The sequence below is a fragment of the Syngnathus scovelli genome, chromosome 22, assembly GCF_024217435.2.
Source record: "Syngnathus scovelli strain Florida chromosome 22, RoL_Ssco_1.2, whole genome shotgun sequence".
NCBI classification, from domain to species: Eukaryota; Metazoa; Chordata; class Actinopteri; order Syngnathiformes; family Syngnathidae; genus Syngnathus; species Syngnathus scovelli.
Genome location: NC_090868.1, coordinates 1,698,928 through 1,724,029, shown reverse-complemented (window position 1 = coordinate 1,724,029; position 25,102 = coordinate 1,698,928). Strand labels below are relative to the sequence as shown.

The 25,102-nt window shown below is 43.7% G+C and overlaps 3 protein-coding genes across 7 annotated transcripts in view; 1 reads left to right on the top strand and 2 right to left on the bottom strand.

Moving 5' to 3' along the window:
• Positions 1-714: 714 nt before the first annotated feature.
• On the bottom strand, positions 715-1,338 carry LOC125992137 (small integral membrane protein 30). The gene has a single exon (XM_049760788.2). The coding sequence runs from the start codon at positions 1,249-1,251 to the stop codon at positions 1,060-1,062; it is 192 nt and encodes a 63-aa protein (XP_049616745.1). The 5' UTR covers positions 1,252-1,338; the 3' UTR covers positions 715-1,059.
• A 9,512-nt stretch (positions 1,339-10,850) lies between these two features.
• On the bottom strand, positions 10,851-14,097 carry LOC125992116 (uncharacterized). Its single transcript, XM_049760742.2, has 4 exons — positions 13,239-14,097; positions 12,908-12,960; positions 12,747-12,826; positions 10,851-12,601 (listed from the first exon to the last, which is right to left on the bottom strand). The coding sequence occupies exons 1-4, from the start codon at positions 13,952-13,954 to the stop codon at positions 11,072-11,074; spliced, it is 2,379 nt and encodes a 792-aa protein (XP_049616699.1). The 5' UTR covers positions 13,955-14,097; the 3' UTR covers positions 10,851-11,071.
• A 1,936-nt stretch (positions 14,098-16,033) lies between these two features.
• The window catches only part of foxp2 (forkhead box P2), a 62,755-nt gene continuing 53,686 nt past the window's right edge, over positions 16,034-25,102 (top strand). Inside the window, exons 1-3 of one of the 5 annotated variants that reach the window (XM_049760749.2) lie at positions 16,034-16,628; positions 22,991-23,051; positions 23,442-23,507. The gene's annotated coding sequence lies outside the window, so the exon portion shown is untranslated. The remainder of the gene's footprint in view (positions 16,629-22,990; positions 23,052-23,441; positions 23,508-25,102) is intronic. The other 4 variants (XM_049760748.2, XM_049760752.2, XM_049760746.2 and 1 more) reach the window with 4 other exon arrangements.

Sequence of the window (25,102 nt, the reverse complement as noted above, 5' to 3'; positions counted from 1 at the left end):
AATAATCATGCATTTCTCATTAACATATTAAAGATGACTCGTGGGATACCTCAAGAGTCTCCTAAATGATTCAAACTATAAATTAATGCATGCAATGCTTCTATAATTTGTTCTATTTGCTGATGAGACAAACCATGGACAGCTCCTGAGAAGTTTTATTACAAGGGGAAATTTTGGCTGATGATATTAGCATTAGCAATAATAAATGGGGGACGTATAGAGTAGGTAAGTGGGTCGTGTCAGGCTGCCAAGTTCACTTGAGGTAAAAGGCATCCCATGTACGGCAAATGCATAATTGACAAGCACTTTGCTCACTGTTGTTCTCCCATCCAAGGCAGCATGACAAATTCATAGAATTGGTTTTCTCAAGCATGCAGCCGTCATGTCGCAAGCGTGTGGGACAATGTTCTTTTTCTTTGTCGCTCGGGTATAAAACATATGACCCTAGGTGGGGTGATGGCATTTTTAATGGACACCTTCATTCTCATTTTATGAGTTTTTAGTGGTGCACCACACCTGGGCATGAATATGTGCTCCAATAGGCTCTCCATCCCAAGTGAGCATTTTATTTTGAAGGATTTCTAGTCATGCAATAAAGAAAAGGCTGTATTGTTAAGATTTTTCTCTCTTCTATCTACATTATTGCATAGTTTCTACCTTTTTCTGCATTATTATAAAACATGTTTGTGTTAAATTCAAAATTAATAAGCAAAATTTCATAATGGTTTAAATGCATTTATTTTGACAGGAGCTTTCTTTGATTTGCAAGCACTTTGCAATAAAGATGAAAACATCAAATCAAATCAACATTTTAAGTAGAATACAATTATTTATTTGAGGCAACGACAGGGTTGGTTTGTTTTGACAGCAGTGTAACATGTTATGAAGTTCTTCCGGTTTTTTCCACTTCTTCTCCACGACGCTTCCGGTCAGGCACATCAGTCGATTTCAGCCAAGCTTTTCCCCCAAAACAACCAAAAAGGAGGGCGGAAAGTTTCATATGTGCATAAAGCAAACGCTGCAATTTGAAGAAGCGCAGAACGAGCGACTCTTTCCTCCTCACAGTAATCTGTTACGCTTCCTCGCGTAACATCCCAGGCAGGCACAGAAGCCCACCATGGAGACGACAGTTCCCAGTAGCAAAGCCAACGCGTCCCCGGCATCGTACGCCGCGGCGGGGGGGATCATCTGGAGGAAAGTCAGGCAGGTAAGCGAAGCCGCAACGCGTGAAAGTTGCTGTTTAGGCGTCATGTTTGGAGCTTTCGAGTTGTTGTGCTTCCGGGATAGCCGCAGTGCGTGCCTACGTCACGTAACAGGAAAGGTGGGACTTCCGGGTGTAATCAACCAATGGCTTTGTAGCTTTCCGTAACAGGACCGGAAGAAGAATTAATTTGCAATATTTCAGTGTTTTTTTTCATTTTAATTTTATTTTTAGATAATCCTGGACTAGAAACAATTATATGAATGCTATCAAATGATGTTGTTATTTAATGCAGCATTAAATCTGTGTCATTTTGACAAATCACTTCCAAATTTCCAAATGTAATTACCAAAATGGCTCAACCCTATTTTAGCCTGTTTTTTATTTGAAATTTATGTTTGCACATTACAATTTAAGACAAACATTAACATGAGACAATTAAGATTAATCAGTTATCGGAATTTTATTCTGCAAAAAATTGGAATCAGCATTTGACTTGAAGTCCGCAAGATGTTCCATCCGAGCATCACCCTGGCTGTTTCTCTAAATGCTCTTTCATTTAAAATTTGGAGACAATTCCACATGGTGAGTCATCAGTGTGATCCGGAGCAAAGTAATAACCGTCCATCTGTGTGTGTGTTTACTCCAAGGGCAGCCATGTTGTCATTAAATCCCTCCCAAATTTAATGAGGTCATCTATGGAATCGTAACCCCGAGTCGAGCAATAACGTGAAGCTGTTGTCTACCTGCCATTTGACGAGAAACCACATGAGCAACATCGGCAAATAACCGCACCTCTCTGAATCGTGCTCCAAAATGTGATGCTTCACCATTTCACTTGGGCTGTCACAGTGGAGCCTTTTCCAAAATTGATGCCCGCCGGTGGAATTGATCTAAACGAGCGTTTACTCAAGGTGATCAAGTTTTCTTCAGATACGCCTCGATGTGTACCCTGCATCAAATTTCGCTGACGGCAAAGTGCATCATGGTGACTCACGCCCATGTGTGTGTGTGTGTGTGTGCAATATATGCAAGGGGGGATTGATAGCTCATCACATTTCATTTCATAGTGTAAATGTCACCCCTGTGCCTTGCTATGATGAACACAATCATCTGGTTGGTTTATCATCCGCACACTTCTATGGAAATACTCACACAAAAGCAAAAAAAAAAACTGAAATCATTTGCATTTTTACCATCATTTTTTTTTTATTGTTTGCCAATGTGTGTGTGTTGACTACTGTATACACACCGTGGTTTGATATATGCATTGTTGTGTACTGTAAATATGATAAGAGATGTTAACCCAATTGGCGGAGGTAAAAGCACTTGTGGCACCTGCTGTAATTTAAAGTGCTTTTCCATTAGTGTGCCATTCATCCTTTTTATTTCGCCTGTCAATCGCGTACGAAAGGACTACCAGGAAAGAATTACTGAGGAAAACGTTTCCATAAGCGAACCCGGCTTGGATTCGTCATTTTGTAAGACGAGTCATTCAAATTTTGATGGCAGATAATAAATATATATTTATTATTATTATTTTATATTTATTCTATTTTTTATATTTTTATTATATATTTATTCTATATATTTATTATAATAAATATAATAAAAATAATAATATAATTCACGTGCAGCCTCTGAGGCTCAAGTCGGCTCCGAGATGTCGTTTCCATTTACTTATGGAGTTGCATTCCCCGCAATTGAGCCGTCAAGCTGCTGCCAGTCAGGGTAAATTAACGAGGCCGCTGATTGCACCGTCGGTAATTACAGATTGCAGCGGGAGGTGCTCCGTCAGGCCGCCGAGAGATTTTCCAGCTAGCCTCCATCCTTTCTTCCCTTAAGCCAGGTCAAGGAGGACGTTGTTACCTCCTCCGAAATATTCCGGCATTTGTGGAAAACCATCACAACGGAAGCCAAGTCGCCGACCGATCGTACATACCGATGAGTCGGCGACCGAGCCAATCAATTCATTTGAGAGGAAAATGCGGGGGAAAGAGCCAAGTCCCCTGTTCTCCTAGCATGCATAAAAACACATCGATGGAGAACCCTTAAATTTGTCGCTTGGTTTCAAAGTTATCGTCCATCTGCACGAATGTCCGATGAGTCAGCAAAAACTCTCTCAATATTCACCGACTTGACTGCAATTATATAAATCCGAATAATGCTTGTCAACTTCGGCGCTAACCATTGTTGACAAAGCTGTAGCGTTCTTTCCTGGAAAAAAAAAAAAAATGGTTGGGTCACTGGCTGGCTTTAAAAAAATCTCACTGAGTGATTACGTAATCTTCCCCTCCGTCGGTCGGACTCGCTGGTCCTGTGTGTGTGTTTTGTGTTAAGCTGGCGTGCGTGCTAATGCGCTCGCTTGGGGGTGTGTGGACATTTTTGGGTCTGGCTCAAGATGCCGCATAGGGATAAAACGGTTGCCTTGACGATGAGGCCTGCTTTTGAGTGGCCTCCTCTGCACGAACCTCTTATTTGTCATAACAGGTGTCGCTTTTATTTGTTTTCTTCTTTTGGAAACGATTACTCGGCGGAAAATCGCTTGAAGCTCAATTGATAACCGCCGCACTTCGGAGAATTGGAAAAACTGAGGAGGAAATTGAATCGAAAGGGAAAAAAAGCGCTGGATGAGCTTGAGTGGGAAAATGGACACATTGGATTTCCCGCCGATATATTACAATATGTATTCCCGGCTAGCGTGTTGAGCTATGCCCAGAATGTTCTTCACCAACAGCTGTTGACCCCCTCCGCCTCATCAACCCCTCCCTATCTGACCCTGGAGACTTGTAATGGCCGCCGGCGCTCGGGCAGTGTCAGCGCACACACACTAGCGTGTTTTTATTTTATTTTATTTTTTTATTCCCAGCGTGAGGGGAGATATAAGCCTGCCTGAATGTTAGCGAGACCCCAGAGGACGACACACACACACACACAATGAAGGAGGACTCAACCTTGAAACCCCTCCCCGATCCCCCCTGGGGGGTTTCCCTAAATGGCCTGTTCTTTCACTCATTGCTTTCTCTGTGTAGGAGGAAAAAAAAACCAAAAGCAACATTTGCTCGTGAGCAATTTATTCTGACCGTTTGTAAGGGTGAGTGAGTGATTTTTTTTTTGTTTAGCTTTTCATTATTGATCATTCCAGCCATTTCGCCGACTAAGCAATATCGCACCAACTAACCAAACATCGCTGGAGTCATTAAAAATAAAACTCACTTGCCGCCGTAGCGTTAGACTGGAATGAATTTTCCGATTTTGGCAACCTTCCGTTTGGGTTACTACTGCAGTGCCTAAGTGCCTTGTCAATAAACCGATATGGACACAGACGGAAAAGGACTGCAAATAGAACAAATGGGTCCATTTAATCGTGTTTTACGACACAGTCCGGTCCGAAAGAAATTTGCTTCATTTCAAAAAGCCCCAAAAAAATAAAAATGCTGTCCCAATATTTATGACTTTAATACCGTATCGTCAACATTTACCATACTGACAGCAAGCTAATAAACGCTATTAATAGCTTTGTTTCCCTTTTTTTGTATTCCTCGAAGATGTTTATTGTCACAGTAAAACATTTCTCGGCTATAATAACCGGATAAACCAAAAGCTTGCATTTATAAAAATCATAAAAGAGCAGACACCATCGATAAAAGCAGCGAGTGCCTTTATTGGGATTTGATACATGTGTATGGCCTTTTAATACATTTTATAATCTGCAGACCCGAAGCTGAACCCGAACCTCATCTTCTCTAAACTCGGATTAATCTCGGCGAGTCATGCGAGGTTATCAGCGGCGAGGTAGCGTAATGAGACTCACAATAACAAGAGGTGGCGTGCTTAAGCCGAACCCTCGTTTGGCGCCAAATCAGCTCCGACTCCCACATTTGCTGCTGCTTAAGGAGCTTGTTTGACAATCCCGGGCTCTAAGTAGGACATCTGATCAAGAAAATGGAACGCTCCCCAGTGGATGATATGGCAGGCTTGGATTTTTTTCATTTTCACGTCGAGCCAAATCCCGTTTTAGGTGTACCGGACCGTGGCGTGCTTTTCGTGTTGTGTCCTTGGCTCAACCTGCCCCCAAAACGAGTTTACATTTGCATGCATTAGCGCTCTCCCGCGGCTCGCCCCGTTACCCGCTGCGCCATCGAGCCTGATTAATGATCTGAGCGCACCACTTGGCGTGGCGGTCGAGTGGGCCGCCTGCCTGCGCTAACATCAAGGTAGAAATCTCAATTTTGGCTCTGACTGAAAGCAAAAAAAAAAGAAATGGATTGAGTCAAGTCAAAAAAGCCTAAGAAATCACATTAGCCAGTTAAAAGGTTTTTTTTTTCATGTTTTATCAAATCCTTGAGTCATGTAGCGCGCAACATGCTATTGTGTTACAAAACATTGAGCGCCACAAAACACACAAAATGCACATGCTAATGCTGAATAAAGATTTCCGTCGTCCAAGAGCTGCCTCGGGCTTGTCACGATTATCAAACGGGTAACATTTGCTTTGATTGATACGTCGTTGCTGTTAAATGCGGCGATTCAGCACCAAGGACAGCGACGGCTGGATTTAACACTGGCTGAAAGGCTCAATTTGTTTTCATTTAAGCATTCCATTTTTTTTTTTTTTTGACTTGCTGTGTGGCAAATGTTAACAAATACAGCCACATTGGTCCTCTTATTAACCGTTTGACATTTACGTCGGAAATTAAAAAGGAAGGGAGGTTTGGGGTAGCCGGGCAAACCTCCGGAATGTCTCATTGGCTCTTTGCGTTCTTGCTTCGGATTTCATCATCTGCTGCGCGGAAGAAACCTGTTTCGTCTCTCGAATGGAATCCCCATCCCCCCCCCCCCCCCCCCCGTCCCCCCCTCCCCCCCTCATCTTTTCTGAAATGAGGGCATACAGAAAGAGGGGGGAGGAACCGATTTGGGATATTAATATATGATTTTTTTTTTCCGTGGTAGAAGTAAATGGGAGTCTCAGCTTATCCCCACCCCCCCCCTTCCCCGTGTTTACATCTGCAGGCTTGCGCACGCTCGTCCTCGATTTCCACCGGCAAATTTTCCGCCTGCACTGATTTGAACCCACTCAAATAACCGAGGGTCGAAGAATTGACCCCTGAGGGACTCCGACATTACCTTTCAAGCTCCTTTCAGTACAGCACGAATAATTCTTTGCAGAGGATAAAGAATACATGATTATATTGTCTTTCTATATGTTGCTGCCCTGCTTATTTCAACACATTACAGATGCTAATTAGCATTAAGCTAGCAAATAGTATGTCTAAGCTATTTTTAATAGACTCTTTGTTGAGCTTGACGGCAATCTTCAGCTGGTAGTGCCGATTAAAAAAAAAAATTGACTCTGTTACATGGTGTTGCCATGGAAATAGGCGTTTAGCTATAAGTCCTGGGAATGATGCGTTACCATGGCGAAAGGTTTTACTTGGCCAAGTGGTGTTAATAGTGATGGGAGATGTGTCTCCCGTTGCCGTTCACACACACAAAACATTCTCAAGTGATCGAGCGCTGTTAGTCCTCGTTGGATCTATTCATTCGCCGTCCGTCTCCCCGGCACGTTTGATTACGGGCTAACTGGACTGACTGACGCATCTTTGGAGACTTTTATTATCTACCGGTGGAAACGGTAAATGAGAGGGAGCCGGGGGTCTTTGATGATTGCCACGCGAGGCGTTGAATAATCATCCACTACCTTGCCGTGCCTTCATCAGCATTCTGCCTGGATGGCTGCACCTGATTTATTTCTCACCCTGTGTTTGTGTGTCTTGTGGGGGAGGAAGGAGGGGGGGGGGGGGTGTCAAAGCAGGGAAGAAAAACATCAAGTAGAAAATGGAAAGAAAGAAGCCGAGGTACGAGGACATAAAATCTTTTCTCTACGGTTGCGATGCAAAGACAGTCGCCATGGCAACACAGCAGTCCCACTGTAGGCGCCTTTCCCTCGACGCCTTCTTTTCGCCTGCTCTGCTTGCCAACAAGGTATACAGGCAGCCCCCCCCCCCCCCCCTCCCCCCGACACCCACTTATTACGATTTGTTGTCTCCGACAGCGCTGGTTGGCAAATCACGCCACCTGATTTGGAGTTGCAACAAAACCTGGACACTGACTTGTAGAACACGGAAATATTTAAAGCTTTAACCCCTTTAATTATTAATTAATTATTTTCTTATCAGTTATTTAAAACAAGAGTATTTATTTTTTTAAATTTAATTAGATTTTTTTTCTTGGCTACACCAATTTTTTTAAAGTATTTTTTGATTAAATAATTGGATGCCGTCCATCCTTTGATATCGTTATTCAGCACTCAAGCGGATGGACAGCAAATAAATAATCATTTAGAAAAATCTCCTTTTAGAAACGATAAATATGTATCCATTATTTTTCTATTTGACGATTGACGGCAATTTTCAACCGATTATCATGTCAATCATCAACTAGCGTTGTCAAACTTTTTGCTCCTGAATTCTTTCGAGCACGCTCACGAATTTTTACCTGCCTGCTTTTGTAGCTTTTTAATGAGACCTCCTCTTTATCTTTAGTCCTTTTAATCATTCTAATCTCCCTAATGAACCGGAAGAAGCATGTAGAAGGGTGTTTGGGGGTTCAGCTGGAGTGTAATGTGATTAAAAAAACATAGGAGAGAAGCACTTTTTCCCCGTAAGCTGACAACAGCAGGCTGACGTGCTGTTTCCCTTCACCTGTCACTCAAAGTCAAACCACTGGACTTACTGTAGACTCGCTCTGTCCATCTCTCGCTCACACACACACGTACACAACTTTACTTACTGTCACGCATGCACACACAATTACAGTACATCACACACTGGTCTTCACATTTCACCAGCCTTGTAAGCAGTGAACCATAACAGGCCTGTCTCCTCTCACACTTTCCTTGTTAGTGTAGAGAAAGAGAGAGAGAGGGATACTATAGCTATATAAAATATGTGTAAAAAATATATGTATATATATGTATATATTTTTTAATTTATTTAATTTTTTTATATATTTCTTTTTTATATAATTTTTTTTTCTATTTGTATTATACATATATAATATTTATAAAAAATATATATGTATATATATTTTTAATGTATTATCTTTTTTTATATTTATTTTTTGGGATAAATTATAAAATGTTTTTTATATTTGTATCGTATATAAAAATATTTATGTATATATGTTTTTAATTTATTCTATATTTTTTCAGATTTATTTTTTGTATAAATTATAAAAAAATATTTGTGTTATACATATATACTATATATAAAAAAATATATATTAAAAATATATATATTTATCGTCATACAAAGACACGCAGATGCAGAAAGAGACTCGGATTTCCAAGGCCACCGCTGTAAAAATCGATTGAATTCACTTCTCCCCCGTGTTGCTATCTATCTCATCTGTCTCTTCCTTCTTTTCTTGACTTTGCCTTTTGCAGACATCCATCTGCTCCCCCAAGCGCTTTTGTCCTTTTCATTCCCCCATTTTCCTCCTTTTATAACCACTCATCCATTATCCGTATCAAGGTAGGCAAACGGAGTGAGGAAAGAGGCGAGCAGTCTTTAAAAACTTGAATGAAGTTCTCAATAAATACGCAAGTGGGCCAACTCCTAATTAAAACGATGACCGCGTTCTCCATTAGAGAGGGATGGCCGCCTAATAAACACGCATTTTGATTTGTTTTGACGCCTCCAAAAAGGGATTTAAAAAGCCGGCAGATCATCAAGGCAACACGAGGTTGGATGGAATAAAATAAATTTAAAAAATCTGCTCCTCGTGTGACCTTTTTTTGGCGGCAAAGCTAACTAGGATTTCCAAATTGGATTGGCTGAGAATAAAAATGGCGATTAATTATACGGAAAAAAAAAAATGCTTGCTTTGTGTAATTTTAATGTCAAGGGTGCCTCAACCTAAGACACCCGCTGGACAAAATCCAAACCACACTGTAATACATTTGACGCCGGAAGGCGGTACGCCTCCGTACATAGAGTGCATAAGTCTCCACCCCCTCGCAGCCTTGCTCCACTTCTCATGTGAATTGAAGCATCACACATATGGCGCCTCTAACGTGACATTGGCATCCGACTCCCCCCCTTAAAAATTCCTGCTTGAAAAATCAGCAGAAAACATTCCCAGCCCCCGAAGTGCCGTCGTAATTGTTACGCAATCCTCCCTTGTTCTTTTCCTGCTTGCAGTAACCTTATACATCTATATTCGAGTCCCAGGAATTAGCCACTAGCTAATAATGTAGCAGCAGTGCCATTTGCAGCCATATGGCATCACACTCAAATCCCCAAACAGGCTGCAATTAGTGTTGCTCGGGAAGTGTCGGTGTCCCACCTACGTCCCACCATCCAAAATGTCAAGTGTCAGGAGCACCAGCAGCTGGAAGCTTGACGTAGGAACTCCAGCGGTATAGGGAGTCGGGTACTAGCAAGAGGTCATGTTGTTGGCAAGGTGCAGGATAGATGGATGTATGGATGATGGTGTTTTGGAGGCTTGTCAGGTCCCCGATTTGTCAACCGAGTTCCTCCGGTCCCCTCGGGCCTCGTAGCTAGGCCCAGCCTCCGCTAGAGCTCTCATCCACTCATGCTCCATGTCCTCATTCACCCTCTTGTCCCCGGCAGTGCGCTTCATTGCACGCTGATTTTTTATTTATTTATCTATTCTGTTGCCACGGAGAGAGAGAGTGGGCTCGATTGTTTTGTCTGTGTCGCTTTCTGCGTCATGCAACCGCTTATTATTTCAAATGGCATTTCAAGTCCTGGATTATGCAGATGGTGTCCAATATTTGCTTGAGGTTATTTTTTTTTTGTATGAATCCATTTAGCAGAAGGTGATAAGTGAGGCTGCAGTGACATCTAGAGGATGATGGTGACATTGCAAGATGAACTGTGTTTATTTTGATGGCTAACTGGAACTGTTCATAATTTGCTCCACTTTAACAAAGTTGTAGCTGTGTTAAGAATATTTTGTTAACCCCAAAAATTAATCCCAGTCTGGATTTTGTAGCCAGTGACTATCAGATGCACTTCTGAAAATATCACTCACATGATCCTTGATATACAGTTCCTCTATTTTAACTCCACATGTGATTCCACTCAATTATAAATCCATGTGCGGTTATGCCACGCCCACTTCTACCAGATCATTCCGTGTGATATGCGAAAAAGCGAAGCCGGCCTTCTGCCATGCCAACCTTGGCGAGAGGCCATCTGCTTTGAGGCTGCCAGCGTGGGATCGCTGCCCGGTTTTACAAAAGGTCGCCATGCCCCGGATTGGATCAAGTGACTTATTCTGAACTGCTTTACCGCCCACGGTGACGCACTCGTTGAAACCTGAACCCGTTTTGACTGCGTGATGTCATAACGAGACGTCGATAAATTACACTGCGACCGTTCGCCGGGCGAATTTGAATTCCTTCCAAGTATTCTCGACAGGCACTTAAAAACAAAACGATGGATGGCTCCGCAGAGGCAAAAGCGGCTTTCTCATTCAGAGCCGTTGAGGTTCACAGAGTTTATTCCTGTGAATGGCGTAGGGGGGGGGGAGTCTTTTGTTGTTGCTAGGCAAACTTGGAGATTTGTTTTGATTGCCAAAAAGTGTTGCGGCTAAAAATGCGTCTCGAGTCTCCTGAAAATGTTGTGACCAGTCGTTGAGTTTATTCAAGAAAGCCAGACAACCACGGCACTACTTGGAAAAAGTAGGAAAGGCAAAATACAAATATAAAAATCAAACGTTACAAGTGTTATCACACTTACTCCCTCGTCCTTCTCTTCGTACACTAAAGTGCAAAAAATTAGGAACATGACTATAGTGTCGTTTCACACTCGCACACCATATCTTCTCCATTATTCGGACCTAACTGACTTTGTTTGTTGCCCCCTGAGGGCCCCTCCACTTGTAAAAGCACCAGGCCATAGAAAACATGTAGAGCACAAAGAACGCCGGGAATTCGTAGAGAACGACCACGACGAAGAACCCGCCCACCAGCAGGCTGCCGGTGAGCATTCTGCTGATGTGACTCAGGATGTACAAGACGCTCCACCACATGAAACCGCCGGACCCCCTGGAGGGACTTTGACTTTCTTCTGTGGGGTTACTTCCCGCCGGATCCTGATCAACCTTTGTGTTTCTTCGGGAAGGACCATGGACCCTCTTGACTGAATCATCTCCAATTTGTCTGCACTCAGGTTCTGATTCACGAGTGTCCACATGACTTTGCTTGGTTTGGACTCTCTCAGTGCCTCGTTTCATTGCGTGACATTCATCTGGATCCAAAACATCGTCATGGACGTTTGTTGTCGTTGGTTCTACGACCAAGGTTGCACCATTTTTGGAGATGCCGACACGGTCACCCGGTGCGTCCGATTCCTCATTTTTCACCTCAAGAGCGCAAAAAACATTTTTTTTCCGATGGACGTTCTCAAGGTTCTTACATGATGTCGCTCCTTCAGTCTCTGGTTGAACGTCTATTTGTTTCGCATTGACGGGTTGTATTCCGTAGCTTTCGGACGTTTGATTTTCACCTGCCTGGTTTTTCTGAGGCTCTTCTGTAGATGTGACAGCATGATTACCGTCCAAAGCGTCCCAAGATGCCACCATGTCATCTATCGTATTGTGTGGTTCTTCCCATTCTTGGCTTCCTCGCTGTGAGATCTCATCACCGTCTCGAGTCTTTGCTGTCGTGTCTGTTGTCGTCAACTCCCTCTGGCTTGTTTCTACGAGCTTCTCGGTTTCGTGTAGTCCTCCTTTTATCCAGGCTTCTTCATGCTTGTGACACTTACTTAAAATGTCAACAGAGTCACAAGACACAAGCACGGGAGACCCGAGCGCGGTTATGTTTTCAGCGCCGCCGACAACGCCGGGTGTCTGGCGGTCCTCGGAGTTTAAGGAAACGTGATCCGGGAGAGCATGTGACGAGGTGGTCGGCTCTGCATTCCGAGGTACGTTCTCGCTCGCGGGGGGAACCAAAGCGGTGGTCTGCAGCCATTCCGATTCAGAAACTCCGCAGTTGCGAGGCCCGTGAATAAACGCCTGCCACACGTCGCACACGGGGCTTTCGTGATCCGGGCTTGGACTTTTCCCGTTAAGAAAGGTCGCCCAAATATCATTAACAGACAGCGCAGCTTTTGCTGTTTCCACTTTGGCTCTCCCGGTCCAGATATTCCGGTCCATGTTGGAGCTCACCCACTGCTTCTGCTTCTCATTGTCCCAGTCCAGAGTGATCAGAGGAATTTGGTGATAGGTGAGGACTTGTTTTCTTCGGCGTTCAAGCAAATATTCCCCCGAGGGTTGAAGGGTCTTGGCGGGGTCACGCCACCTCTGGGACAAGATGTCTTTCACGTGCGCCAAGCGCGCCGCTCGCTGTCGGCTTTTTAGGCTCGCCACCTGTCAAAGAGGTCACAAAGTTCAAAGTTGGGAAAAAAACTGTAAAATTAAAAAAATTAAATTAAATTGCCAGTTGATTTATTTCAGGCTTTCACAAAACAATTAAATAAGACAAACTCATCAAAAATCCAGGAATGACCCTCACCAAAGGTTTGCGTTCAGCGGGCGAGAATAACGACGGGCCCTCCGCTCTCATCTCCACCGCGTCACGCGGGTCCTCGCCCTCTGCGAGTCGACAAGGGTCAGAGTTTATGAAGGGGGGGGGCTTTGACCAACGTAATATAATCGTGACACATGTAAACACACCTGCGACGAGTGTCAGCATGTCCGTAAATTCTTTTTCCTGTGTGCTCGCCCTCCTGTAATAGCACACACATGTCAGGCCCCCTGTTTATTTTTTTTTTCTCTTCAGCAGGGGATGATGATGTCACTCACAGAAAAAAAAGAATAATCCCACTATGCAATCAGATGAGCATGTACACACAGGAAGTGCCTGCCTGTCTGTCTCCATCCAGCAGTCGAGAGAGAGAGACACCAGCACCATATACGGGCAAAATAATCCATCACTGCAAAATTACGTAATTGCACTCGAGTTGCCAGCTCCGACTTTAACCCCAAAAGCAAAACTCTCCCTTACCTGTTGGCTCTGAGGCAACTCCTCTTCATCTTCAGTTCCTCTTGCACTTGTTGCTTGGCAGGACTCCTCAGGTGGCAGAACATGACGTAGTTCATCTCCTGGTTGTTAGCCCAAAAAGTACCGGCCGAGGTCTCGTAGCACAGGCAGAACTCGACCCGAGTCCCTTCTTTCTCCAGCGGAAGAGCCACCGTGTACTGGAAGGTGAAGCGATCTGTTTTCCGATCACTCGACCCGGGTACGTAGTCGGCCGGAAGGTCAAAGTGGCTCTTCCAGCCGTCCAGGGTGATGCGGGCGTAGACGGACTTACTGAAGCAGAGGTTGAGGACCCGCACGTAGCCTCGGAGATTTGTAGTTCCCGGGAGGAGCTCCACCCTCTCCAGCTCCACCATCTGCTCCTCCAACCGCCTCACCAGTTCCTCCTCAGATGAGGGCGCCGTAAAAAGACACGACAGGTAGAACTCCTCTTGCGGTGGCGACTTTTCTTCCGTGTCCTCACCGGCGTGGACGTCGTCATACTCCTTGACGGACACCAGGTTGAGCCCGAAGGCGTCGGCGAAGGAAACCTTCCTCCGGACTGTGGAAGTTGCTTCCCACTCAGGTTCTTCCTGTTCTGCAGTGGAGCCCCAAGGGGGGAAGGCCTCCATCCTGACCTCTTCTTCCTGTCTTCCTAAAGACAACCTGTCCTCCTTCAGGGGTTGAATGGACAGAGCCTCCATGGTAGCCAGCTGTCGGCCTGTCCTGCCGTCCGTCTGCCTCGGAGGGTGACGCCGAGCGCAGTGCCCTCAGCCCTGTCCGGGGGGGTGACACCGGAGAAGGGGCGAGCGAGAGAAGAGGCTACGTGACTGGACAGATGGAGTCGGCTTGCAGCTGAGTCCGGGCCAAGACTATTAATAGGACACATGCGGCTCAAGCGCATCGGTCCTTCGCTCGTTTATCCCGCCACAATGTGTTTGCTAGCGACAAGAATAAATAAATCCAAACCCGTCTTATGTAACAGCACTCAGGACATGACAAAGACCACGTCCGCAGGGATGATGCGAGCATTCCTCTAAAATCCTGACAAAAACGAAACTGTCCTATTATTAGTAAGACCACAACACGTGTCCTCAAGTCCCCCCGTAATCCCCAAGATCCTACATTTCCCACAATGCATTGGTTTGAGGTAGACCTCCAACTCCAAACATGTTTTGTGATCTAAAAAAAATACAAATAAATAAATAATAAATAATAAATAAAATAAAATAAAATAAAATAAAATAAAATAAAATAAAATAAAATAAATGTTTCGTGATCTACTTACTATTCTTCTCTCCAGTGAGTCTTTCACCTCATTTTCTGGACCAAAGAGCAGATCTCATTCTATTCTTTGTTTGGCCAGATTAAGCCCCCTTGAATACGTTCAACCATGTGAAGTTTAATTCAACTAATCCTCGATATGCTGTGCGACCACCAGCCCCTTACGGTTACAGTAAATCTTGTCAGTAGACTTCAATGCGAGTCGCACAATCCCTCACAGGTGGCCTCTGTCCACAAAGGCCACTTTGTTCCCCCAGCCAAATATTTCCCTCTAATGACTTTTAATGGCCTATTTAGGCTCTGGCTATTATTAGGCGTCATTCCTTTTCTCCTGTGTGGAGGAACATAGCAACTCATGTTCACTACAAATGGTCAGTGTGGATGTACAGAATATGTCGTATTTTTTTAAGGCTATAGTGTTCATTTTTAAAATAATAATAATTGTAATTCCAATGCCTGATCAGTAGAGGGCGGTATTTGATCACGATAAGATTTAGTAAGGCGCATGCAAAGAGAATTTTTCAGTCAAAGGTTGGTCATTCTTTAAGTCGTCAAATCAAACAAAACTTGCCATTAATCCACAAAGCAATGGCTGTTATATGAAAGAATTGATCTGATTGATAGGAAATCAATAAAAATGGAAATTTAAAAAATATCCAGTATGATATAATATTTTGAGTGGACCATTAATAGAGTATATTTGCTGTGTCTGCAACTTGGATGGGTAAAATGCCTTATGACAAAAAAGATTTATTTTTTCTTTTGGGCCATTGCTGACTGTCGTTCAACATATGACCGCTTGGTGTCAGCAAACACCCACATGTTTAATTGCAATTCAGGCCAGCATGGTTTTAATTGAAATATTCGCATCATTTTTTACACAAGCAAACAAATACCAAAACATATGACATATTTACGCCATTAAAGTTTTTTTTGTACATTTTCAAACATATTCAGGACCACTGCGCTTGTTCTTCAGAATGAAGGTTGTTTTTTGGTTTTATCGTGGTTCTTTTAAAATAATTGATTTTGAATAAGGCCCAACATTGCAATAATTAAATTCATCACACCCAGTTATGCATAAAAAAACACGCATTTATTTTAGTATTTGCATTTAAAGAATTATTTTCCTTTTTTGGAGGATAAAGTGATTATTTTAGCCATTTCTTTGCAGAAATTGTGTTTATTCTAAATTATTCCACAAGCCTTGTGAACATGTGAGACAATCTTCCCACATTTTTTTGCACCTTGATATAACACTCATTTTGCAGCAATATTCCATATAATTTAATTGCAATAGCTAATTCTAAATGTTAATTTGGATATTATTTAGCAGAAAACATGTTGCTCTTTTTTATTTGTGTTAAATCACATGTTGACACTTCACTGGTTGATTATAATTGTGAGTGAAAATATTGTGGTGGAAAAAATGTGAGGGTTAGGGTTAGGTCGTGAGGGTTAGGTTTAGGTTGTGTTTAAATCACAATTTGAGTAAAGAAAAAAAAAAAAGTTTATTTGAATTAACTTAATTTGTTTGCGGAGCAGGTGGCCCGTGACGTCACACGGGGTCGCAGTACACCCAAAAATAACAAGGCTCACCCTCCGCGCTCAGGGATGAAGATGACGATGATGATGATGATGATGAGGAGGTGGTTTAGTGTGTATGTGTGTTCTAGTCCCAAAGTGCGTGGCGTGGATACATCTTGATGTGTGTGTGTGTGTGTGTTTGAATGGAAACGAAGAAAACACACACGCACACAAGCAGGCTTTTTTTTTTTTTTTTTTTTTCTCTCCTCTTCCCGCATTGCGCGTCATTCAAACGGGACTGCTGGCTTACTCCTCTGGGTTGCACTCGTAAGCCTAAAAACAGCGTCGTTGGTGGGAGACACTGGTGCCCAGCGGAGGAATATTTGTGCTTATTTACTCTTCTGCAGCTTGTTGTCACTTTGCGTCATGGGCAGTCCCCACATGTGAAGACTTGACCACCCAAAAAAAAAAAAAAAAAAAAACAGGACTTCCTCTTCACCAACTTGTCCTTTTTTTTTGTTTGTTTGAGCAACTTCACCGTGAAAAATCACCTGAGACTTTTTAAAGGTAAGTTGCAGTACTTTTTTTTTTTTGTGCAATTCGCTGCGTGGATGCTGAACTCGCACTTTTGACGCGCGGTTGTATTTATTTGCAATATTTTTGTTGTGTGTGTCTTTGTCATCGTTTTAAATACTCCGCATGCATTAAATGGCGTAAAGTAACTCGAGATAATTTGTAAAGTGTATTGAATTGTAGTTTCCAAAATACAGACTATTTTATTTAGTTCGACAAAGAAATCCAACCAGGATCATTTCAACCTAATTATTTATTTTATATTTTTGCTACATCAATTTAAAGCATTGTCACAGTTTTAATCACATTTATAAATTACAGTTGCCATTGTGGTGTGTACACATTTTTCTTTGCAGCAAAGTGACATTTTTACGTGTACGTTGACAAGTTCCATTTGGTTCATTTTGAGCAAATATTTATTTGACCTGCTTTTGTAGAAAATATTGATTATGACAGGGAACTCAAAAGTTTTATAAGAAATCTTTTGAGGTGTGCTCATTTATGTGGAATCGTTTGTAAGCATTCTCAGTCAAAAAAAAAATCACATTATTTTCATATTGTGGATTAAATATGAATGTCATAAATAATAGCAAAGATACTGTTAATATAAGTAACTGACACCATTTTTTTTTCCAATGATGGACATGAAAGGGAAAATTTACAACCTTGTTTTGCACAAATTAAGATCTGCAATAATTGAGTAGAATCCATTTAAATCCAACACACAGATGCACAAGCACGATCCCGTCGTGCCGATACCGCGTATCGATACTCCCTAACAAATACTCAACGTTTCTCTTTGACGAGCCGACCGCCTGGAGATTAACCGCGGCGACCCTCCTCGTGGGGAGCCGCAGGGTGCACAGGTGTTGCCTCCCGAGTTATGCAGGTGTGCAGCGCCGCGTTCCCGCCTCACTCAGCAGCTCCGGCGCTTCAAAGGAGCAGGCGGCAATAAACGGCCCTCGTGAAATATGTCGCTCCACAGTGCACAATCAGCCTCTTTGTTGGAGTGGCCCTGTAATCATTTCAGGTTCTAAACGGACCTTGTGTATTATTATGTGCCATAAGAAAGGTCACTTCATTATTTATACATATTTTTTTTTTTCACATATATATGGAGGGGAAAAAAAAAAAAGACTTGCCATCAGTCTGTTGACCGTTGTTAGGAGCACTTATTAAAGCCACTCTCCCGGCCCGGCATCCATTTTTTGATTGCTGCATTCATCATGGAGCGCTCGTGCTCTACATTATGCTAATAGGAAAATGAATGTCCTCCACTGGATTAATGTGTGTAACCTGTCATAAGTTTCAATCATTCATCAAAATCAAGATTTGCGAACACTCACGCTGGTGTGCGTTTTAATCTTTAAATGCGGAAATCACCGCTTGTGAAACGAGCCTTGCGATTTATTTGTCATTCCTGGAAACTTTACACGCTGAAACGGACAATGGAAGGAGGTCAGATTGAACACTAATGTGACCATTTTTTTTTCTTAAAAGACAAAAATAATTAAAACCTCCATACCAGAAAATGAGGTCTTTATTTGTAACATTTTTTTAGGATTTTTATTTATATGTTCTGGAATCCATTCACATCCATCATATGTACATTAAAAAAAAATTCAACCGTGGCTATAACTGCAAAAAAAAATCTTCAGGTTTGATCCCTTTTAACTTCCCAGCAATGTTTCCATGACAACCTCCCTGCATGTTAAGGCAACCAGAAGTGATCACGTTGAATCCGCCGCCCCCCAATCCAAAGTCAGAATGGAATTTGTGTTGACAGTTTTGGCCTTTAATGGCACTTTTGTAGCGCAGCAAAGTATTTGTTTACCGGGATCATACGCTCCAAGCTGTCAGCCTCGGAAAGATTTACTCCTCAAGATAAAAGAGTGTATTAGACGCTTAAGAGGCTACGCTTTTGCACCGTAATTGCTCACATCACTGTAATGATGTTTTGTGTGCCCAGTTGCTAAGGGTCTTGGGACAGCTCAGACTTTTTTTTTTTTTTTTAACTTCTGCTCTGGGTCACCTAAGCCAAAGTCGTTAGGGGAGGAGCGAGACTCGGGTCAGGGTACGAGAAGGATTAGATCTTGGACTCGTTGGTGCGTTATGTTTTTTTGATGTTGTCACGCTGATTGTTTGAACGCACGCTAACGTGTCACAAGTGTCGCTATTGGCAAACATGTGACTTGGAGAAAGAACATGTTTTTGGATGTGAGCGGAAAACTCATCTATAAAATATTTTTTCTTGTAATGCTTGGACTTGTAATTTTGGTGTTCTTTTGCCAGAAAAACAAAATGGCAGCCGCAAAACGCTAGCAACGACCAATCAGAGGAAAGCGATATTGCATATTTAAATGAACGAGAACAGCCAATCAGAGCAAAGCTTATATATATTGGATATTAATGAGAAATTCTTGGATCCAGGTGATCAAGACCATCATTTTCTTGTCGACCTGATAAAACCGCTGTTATCTTCCATCACTTGTTTACGTGCCGCGGTCACGGTCTGATGCGTGGCTTTTTCATCAGGACTGCTGCCGGTGGTGGTGGGGGCGGGGCTTAATGTTGGTTTTGAGGTGTTTGTTCCGAATTAAAGATAAGAGGTCACCCGTGGCAAAAGGCAAGGTCATCTCAGAGCTCCTAACCACATGTGACGGACGAGCGCTTGCACTCGAGGCTAACGCTATCGCTAGTCCTTTTTTTTACCTCATCTGTTTTGATGGCAGCTCGGTTATTCGAGACGGTCCACTGTCAAACGGTTGGTTATCCGAGCCGATCCAATTTGGGATGGCTTGTAAACAAACGGCGTTTACTGGTACCTTTCCACTTGGGACCGAAAAGTATGTTGCGAGAGGAGCAAATAAAACGAGAGTGGTCGAGGGTGTACGGGGGGGCTGCTTTGTGACAGTAACACTTTTTGACAGGCACATTAGGCCGCAGAAAGAGCATCCAGCTCGGGGCTGAGGGCATATGGTGCCGCCTTCTGCCGGCGTCGCTCCAGACCAAGCTAGAACGCTCGCGCAGGGTCACGACTGTCTCAGGTTTGTTCCTTCTGTCTCACCCGGGCCAAATAAAAAAAATGGGAGGGGGGGGGGGGTGGTTGGTGATGATGCGGCTATTTGTCTGCTGCCCTACGATAGATGGGTGTCTTTGGTGAAAGGACAAAAGAGATGTTCGGAGTCCCTTTTGGCCAAGATTTTTGTCGACGGGAAGTGAGGGTGGGGGACGTTTGACATTGTCACAAACGTTTTGGCGTCGGCTCTCTCCAACAGGCGCCGTAGTGGAGGGATTTGATCTTTCACCATTTGAAGGGATCTTGGACGACGAGGCCTAATCCTACTCTAAACAATGGCCGTGTTTCCACCACAGCGGCTTTGCTGGCTTCATCCACGCGAGGAGCGTTTAAAAGTTTAAGATGACGCACGGTTCTGGTTTTGAAGGCGGCGTATCGGTGGGGAGGCTAATTACAGGCTAGCGGCGGGATCACAGCTTTGGGCTTTTTGGACACGCTTTTTTGGCAAATGGAGCGGTGGCTGTAAAATAATGTTTTTTATTTCCGTGATTTTATTTCGATCGTCACTTCTGGTGAACAGCGGGGCAGATGGTGTCGAGCGCCCGCCCGAGCCGAAATACCTCCAAGCAGCTGTTGAACAAAAACTTGTTCTTTTTTTTTCTTTGGCGTCAAGTCAAACCTGTTACAACACCTGTTTCTGCATATGCAAATCTGTTGTTTTGTCATTTCATTAAACAAGGCGCCACGACACGGGGTCCCTCGTGGTTGCGAACGCGACTGGCACCGAGCCCAGTTGGCATGCGAGACGCCCGAGGCGGGGTTGAGGAGAAGTGGAAGGAAAAGGAGGGGATGTCGGGGGTGACTCAGCCAGGAGATGCCCTCGTGGTTCAATCTGGCTTGCTTCCTAAAATGTGGCTAATTATGAACACTCTTACGTGATTAGCATCTCTTGGAGTTGCAGGAAGTAGCCCAAAAACTGGCACACGTGTCTGGCACACGACTCGCTCCCTCCTCCTCGTCCTCCTGCTGCTCCGCCCATCCTCATCCCTTCATCATCTGGCGCTCTCCTGCAGCGCTCGCCTCTTAACCACATGTGCCGGCACCGGGGCCCTTGCTTTTGCTCCGGGGCTAATTGTTCGCCGGTTGGCGGGGGCCCTGGATGGTGTCGACGATGATGACGATGATGAAGAGGAGGAGGTTGGGTTGGGTGGAGCGAATCGCAATCACGTCTGGAGATTGTCACCTTGTAATCCGGCTTGTGTACTGAATGCACCGTGAAATTAAAGGCGCTCGCAAACCTGCGGAGAAACACCGATAGCGACTCGAAGATGGCCACAATATTAGGAACAACAAAAAATCCCTTTGGTGTGATTCGTCGAATCCATTGTGCAGGTGTACGGAACGAGTCAAAGCTAGCATGTAGCCATTAGCTCGTTATTAGCGACGTGACAAGAGTCGGCCGAACTAATCTGGCTTGATAACCGACCGCCGCCATTCCCCGCCCTTCCCTCCAGTGATTTGTACCCCCGCCCCCCTTTTGCCTTAAAACCCCACAAGCCCCCTCTGATACGGGGAGAGTTCATTAGAGATGGGCCTTTGATGGGCAGCCTTTTCATGTGACTACCGGTTCCTCAAATACCTTGATGTAGAAGCTTAAGAAGCCATTGTGCAGTAAGCCCTCCTTTTGATGCGACTTATTTAGATCTGCATAGTAAATCAGGGAGGGGAGGGGGGGAGTAAATAACCAACCAGCAGATGGAAGCAAGGAGATAAGGCGCCCCGGCGAACAATCGCATTTGTATTTTGTTATGATGTTGACAGCGGCTAAAATTGGCTAATCTGGAGCAGCTGATCTGCATTTCAAAGAAATCTCATTTAAAAGCGGCCGAGGATAAAGTTCCCCCTCATTGTGTCCATTTTATTGCATTCTTTACTAATTTATCTGGCCGCAGATTTAACGCGCGGTGAGCCGGCGTGGGCACGTTGCACGCGGGGGTCTTAAATACGATGAAAGCGGCCCCGCGTCTAGACTGTGAGCTGAGGGTAATTACACGTCTGACCATGAATAGAATCAGTTCCAGGACTCATCTCTCCTCCAGCGGCCCCCGGAATCGCTCCACCAGTGCTGATAAGGCCCGTTTGGTCCCTGCGGAAATATTTCCTCCCAATATTGTATTTACTTTTCAGATCAACTTATTGTGTACTGTAATCTGGCGATACTTGTTGTAATATTTTTGGGGTTCCAGATATGTACGGTTTTCGGAGGGCTTTTTTCGGACGAAATAAAATACGATACGCGGTGTAGCCGCATGAAAGTCGATTTAACGGCAAATCAAGTTAGTAGCACGTGCCAGTTTTTACCATCAAAGTGTACAAATTGATTACTTGTCAGAATTTTACTGCGGGACACAAAACATTCATAAGGGATTTGATTTTTTATTTTTTTTTTCAACTTCAAGCCTTTTATTTTTCTTCCCACATGCACGCACGAGCAATCTGTGCAGCATTTTCCGCAAACTCAAAACAGTGAGAAATTATAGCAGTTGGCATGTTTTGTTTTCAGCTGTGCTCTTTGAGCTCCAGGCTTTTTTTTTTTCTTTTTTTTTCCCCCCTTTTTTTTTGTTGGGTACAGTTCACAGAGCACATTCCTCAGGATTCAGCAGTTGCCGGTTGCCTGTAGGGGTCATTGGAATTCTGGGAGATTAAGAAAGAATCTCAGAGAGGAACATCCGGGCTATCCTCTGCCCCTCGTGCCACCTCTGGCATCCTTCCATCATATAAATTCTATTTATTTGTTTATTTGTACGATTTTAAATCCCATCGACATCTTCTATATATAGTCTAGGCTACAAAACAAGCTGTTGAATAACTAGTTTTGAAATCAGAGATTAGTAAAAACTGTACAAATATTTGAAATAGACAAATGGTAATAAAAATTTAGCCAAAGTTAAAAGCTATTTTTTTCCAATGTGTAGTTTTTAGCAATAACACAATTTGTCGTCGCGGGCCACATGAATTGATGCGCCCGGCCGTACCTGGCCCCCGGGCCTCGACTTTGACACCAGACTCAACAGAATAAAAACGAACGAGGGATCAATTGTCTGTCAGTCTATCGTCGTGATTTATTTGGTGTTGACATTACGTCCCTTCAGGCATTATACCTTTTAACTTCAGAGAGTGTCTCCCACATGCATTCTCCTGTTTCACAGCAAAACCCAGGTGCAGTTTTTCTTGTTTATTGCCTTCAGAAAAGAAAAATAGTTACGCAAGATCGAGCCCGCACACGCCGGCAGCTAAAGATGCCGTTCAATAACTAACGATATACTTGCTGTCGCAGATTGCTGCCACGGCGGGACTCGCTCCACCTTTGTGACGGGACAAGTTCTCTCCCCTTGCAAGTAAGTCGGCTTTCCTGTCAAAAATGAACTTTGTAATGTCCACTCGGATGTCGGACCGCTAGAGTGATTGTAGTGGCTCGTCGAGGTCAAGAGGAACCTATTATTACCCTTCCTCAAATGTAACAAATCTTGTCCACCTTGATGGAATTGCCCCTCCAGTTGCGCCTGTTTCACACCCCAAAGCTTTTCAATCTACTCCCGCTCGCAAGTTACGATACGCCGACAAATGCCAGCGCGCTTTGCCGTCTTTTTATTTATTTTTCCTGACGTCCGGATTGAGATTTGTAGCGGAACGGGATTATACGAGCTTTAAGTGATATTCCGGTAAATCAGTTTTGCTTTGAATCCAAACATCTATTTCCCCCCTCCCCTTGTGTTTTTTTTTTTTAGGCTGAAATATGCCGACTCTGCGCCTATAGAAACAACCTGAAAAGACGCACTGTGAAATCCAAAGTGGTAAGTGGAATTTTATTGTCACGGCATGCCGACCGACGTGTGTTGTGTTTTAGCGTGTACGATATAATGAGGCACATCAGTCATGTGACGGCTTTGGCCCGGTCCAAGCTGCTAAAAGCACAAAAGGGGCGAGTTATAGCTGGAAAAACAATATTTTTTTTGCAAGTTTACACAGTCGGGAACATGTTATTTGAGAGAATGTAGATATAAAGATTTCTGGATAGAAAGTGGAGTCGTATCTGGACAGACCAGATTCACATCAGCCTTAAACAGATTTGAAACCAGTTCTTAATTTGCCAAGTACTCGGTTATATCTTCAAAGCTGAACTCTCACTTTAATTTTGGTTACCGGATTTGTCAGAGTCATATCTGGACAGACCAGATTCACATCAGCCTTAAACAGATTTGAAACCAGTTCTTAATTTGCCAAGTACTCGGTTATATCTTCAAAGCTGAACTCTCACTTTTTCGGCCAGCGGGCCGGCAAACTTCTTTTTAATCATTCCGGAAAAAAAAAAAAATCCCCAATTGCCGTACTTAAAGCGAAATAAGAAAATCTCCAGCAATTAAGTCTAACTTGGCTACTTTAAAGCAAGTGTGCGGTTCAGAGCGAGCAGCTCACATTTCCAGTTTGAAATTGATTTCTTGTCATAGATCAGAGAGCTCTTGTCATTTCATTTCCAATCCTCAAACGGTTCCCCCACCGCTAAGTGGCGGACCTCTCAGCGGGCCAACCTCGGCGGATCTTTACCCCGGCCACTCAGACCCATCGACGGGGTAGAGGGAGAAATCACTCCCCATTGGCGGCCGCCATTGTCTGGTTGATTTGGGATTGGCGCTGGAGGGGGAGGATGGAGATCAGGCCAAGCTCCCCAACCCCCCACCCCATTTTTTTTTTTTTATCTTTATCCACCATTAACCCCAGTGCCCCCAGTGTGTGGCTCAGATCAGGACCACTGGTCAATCCCCCATTCACCGCCACATGGAATATTTTAAAGCTAAGCTCCTTCGCTTAACAAAAAACTCTTACTCATCAAAGCTTTCGCTCTCTCGTCTTCCCTCGGTTCCGACCGCCTCTTCTCTCCATGGTCGGCTGTTCACACTTTTTTAACTTCTGGAAAGTTCCATAATAAAGTCAGAGCAAATTGGAGTTGATGAACCATCCCAAGCTGATCTCAAGATTGAGGGCTATCCTGTTTTTTTTTTTTTTAAATGGCCCACATTATTTTGAAATGTTTCGCCAAATAGTATCATCAAACCATATGTAAGCCATCAAGTTGTGAGTATTAGCAATTGATTGCAGATTTCCTACCGCCATTTTTTCGTTTATTACCGTATAGGTCTGACGCGGGTTGGTCATGTCCAATAATTTCGCAGGGTCTCATCTTTCACGTGTTATTCTTTCCACGCAACTTAATTGGAGAAATTTTTGGGGTGCGGAAGCCGGCCTCCCAGCCCCTCGATTATTATGAAACTCAACCTTAGACAGGCATGACATCAGAGCGGCCTGACATTAGTTTGAACTCGCCATTTCAGGTGGGAAGAATTACGAGTGGCTTCGATCCTGTCCAATGAATCGGTCGCACGCAGTTTCA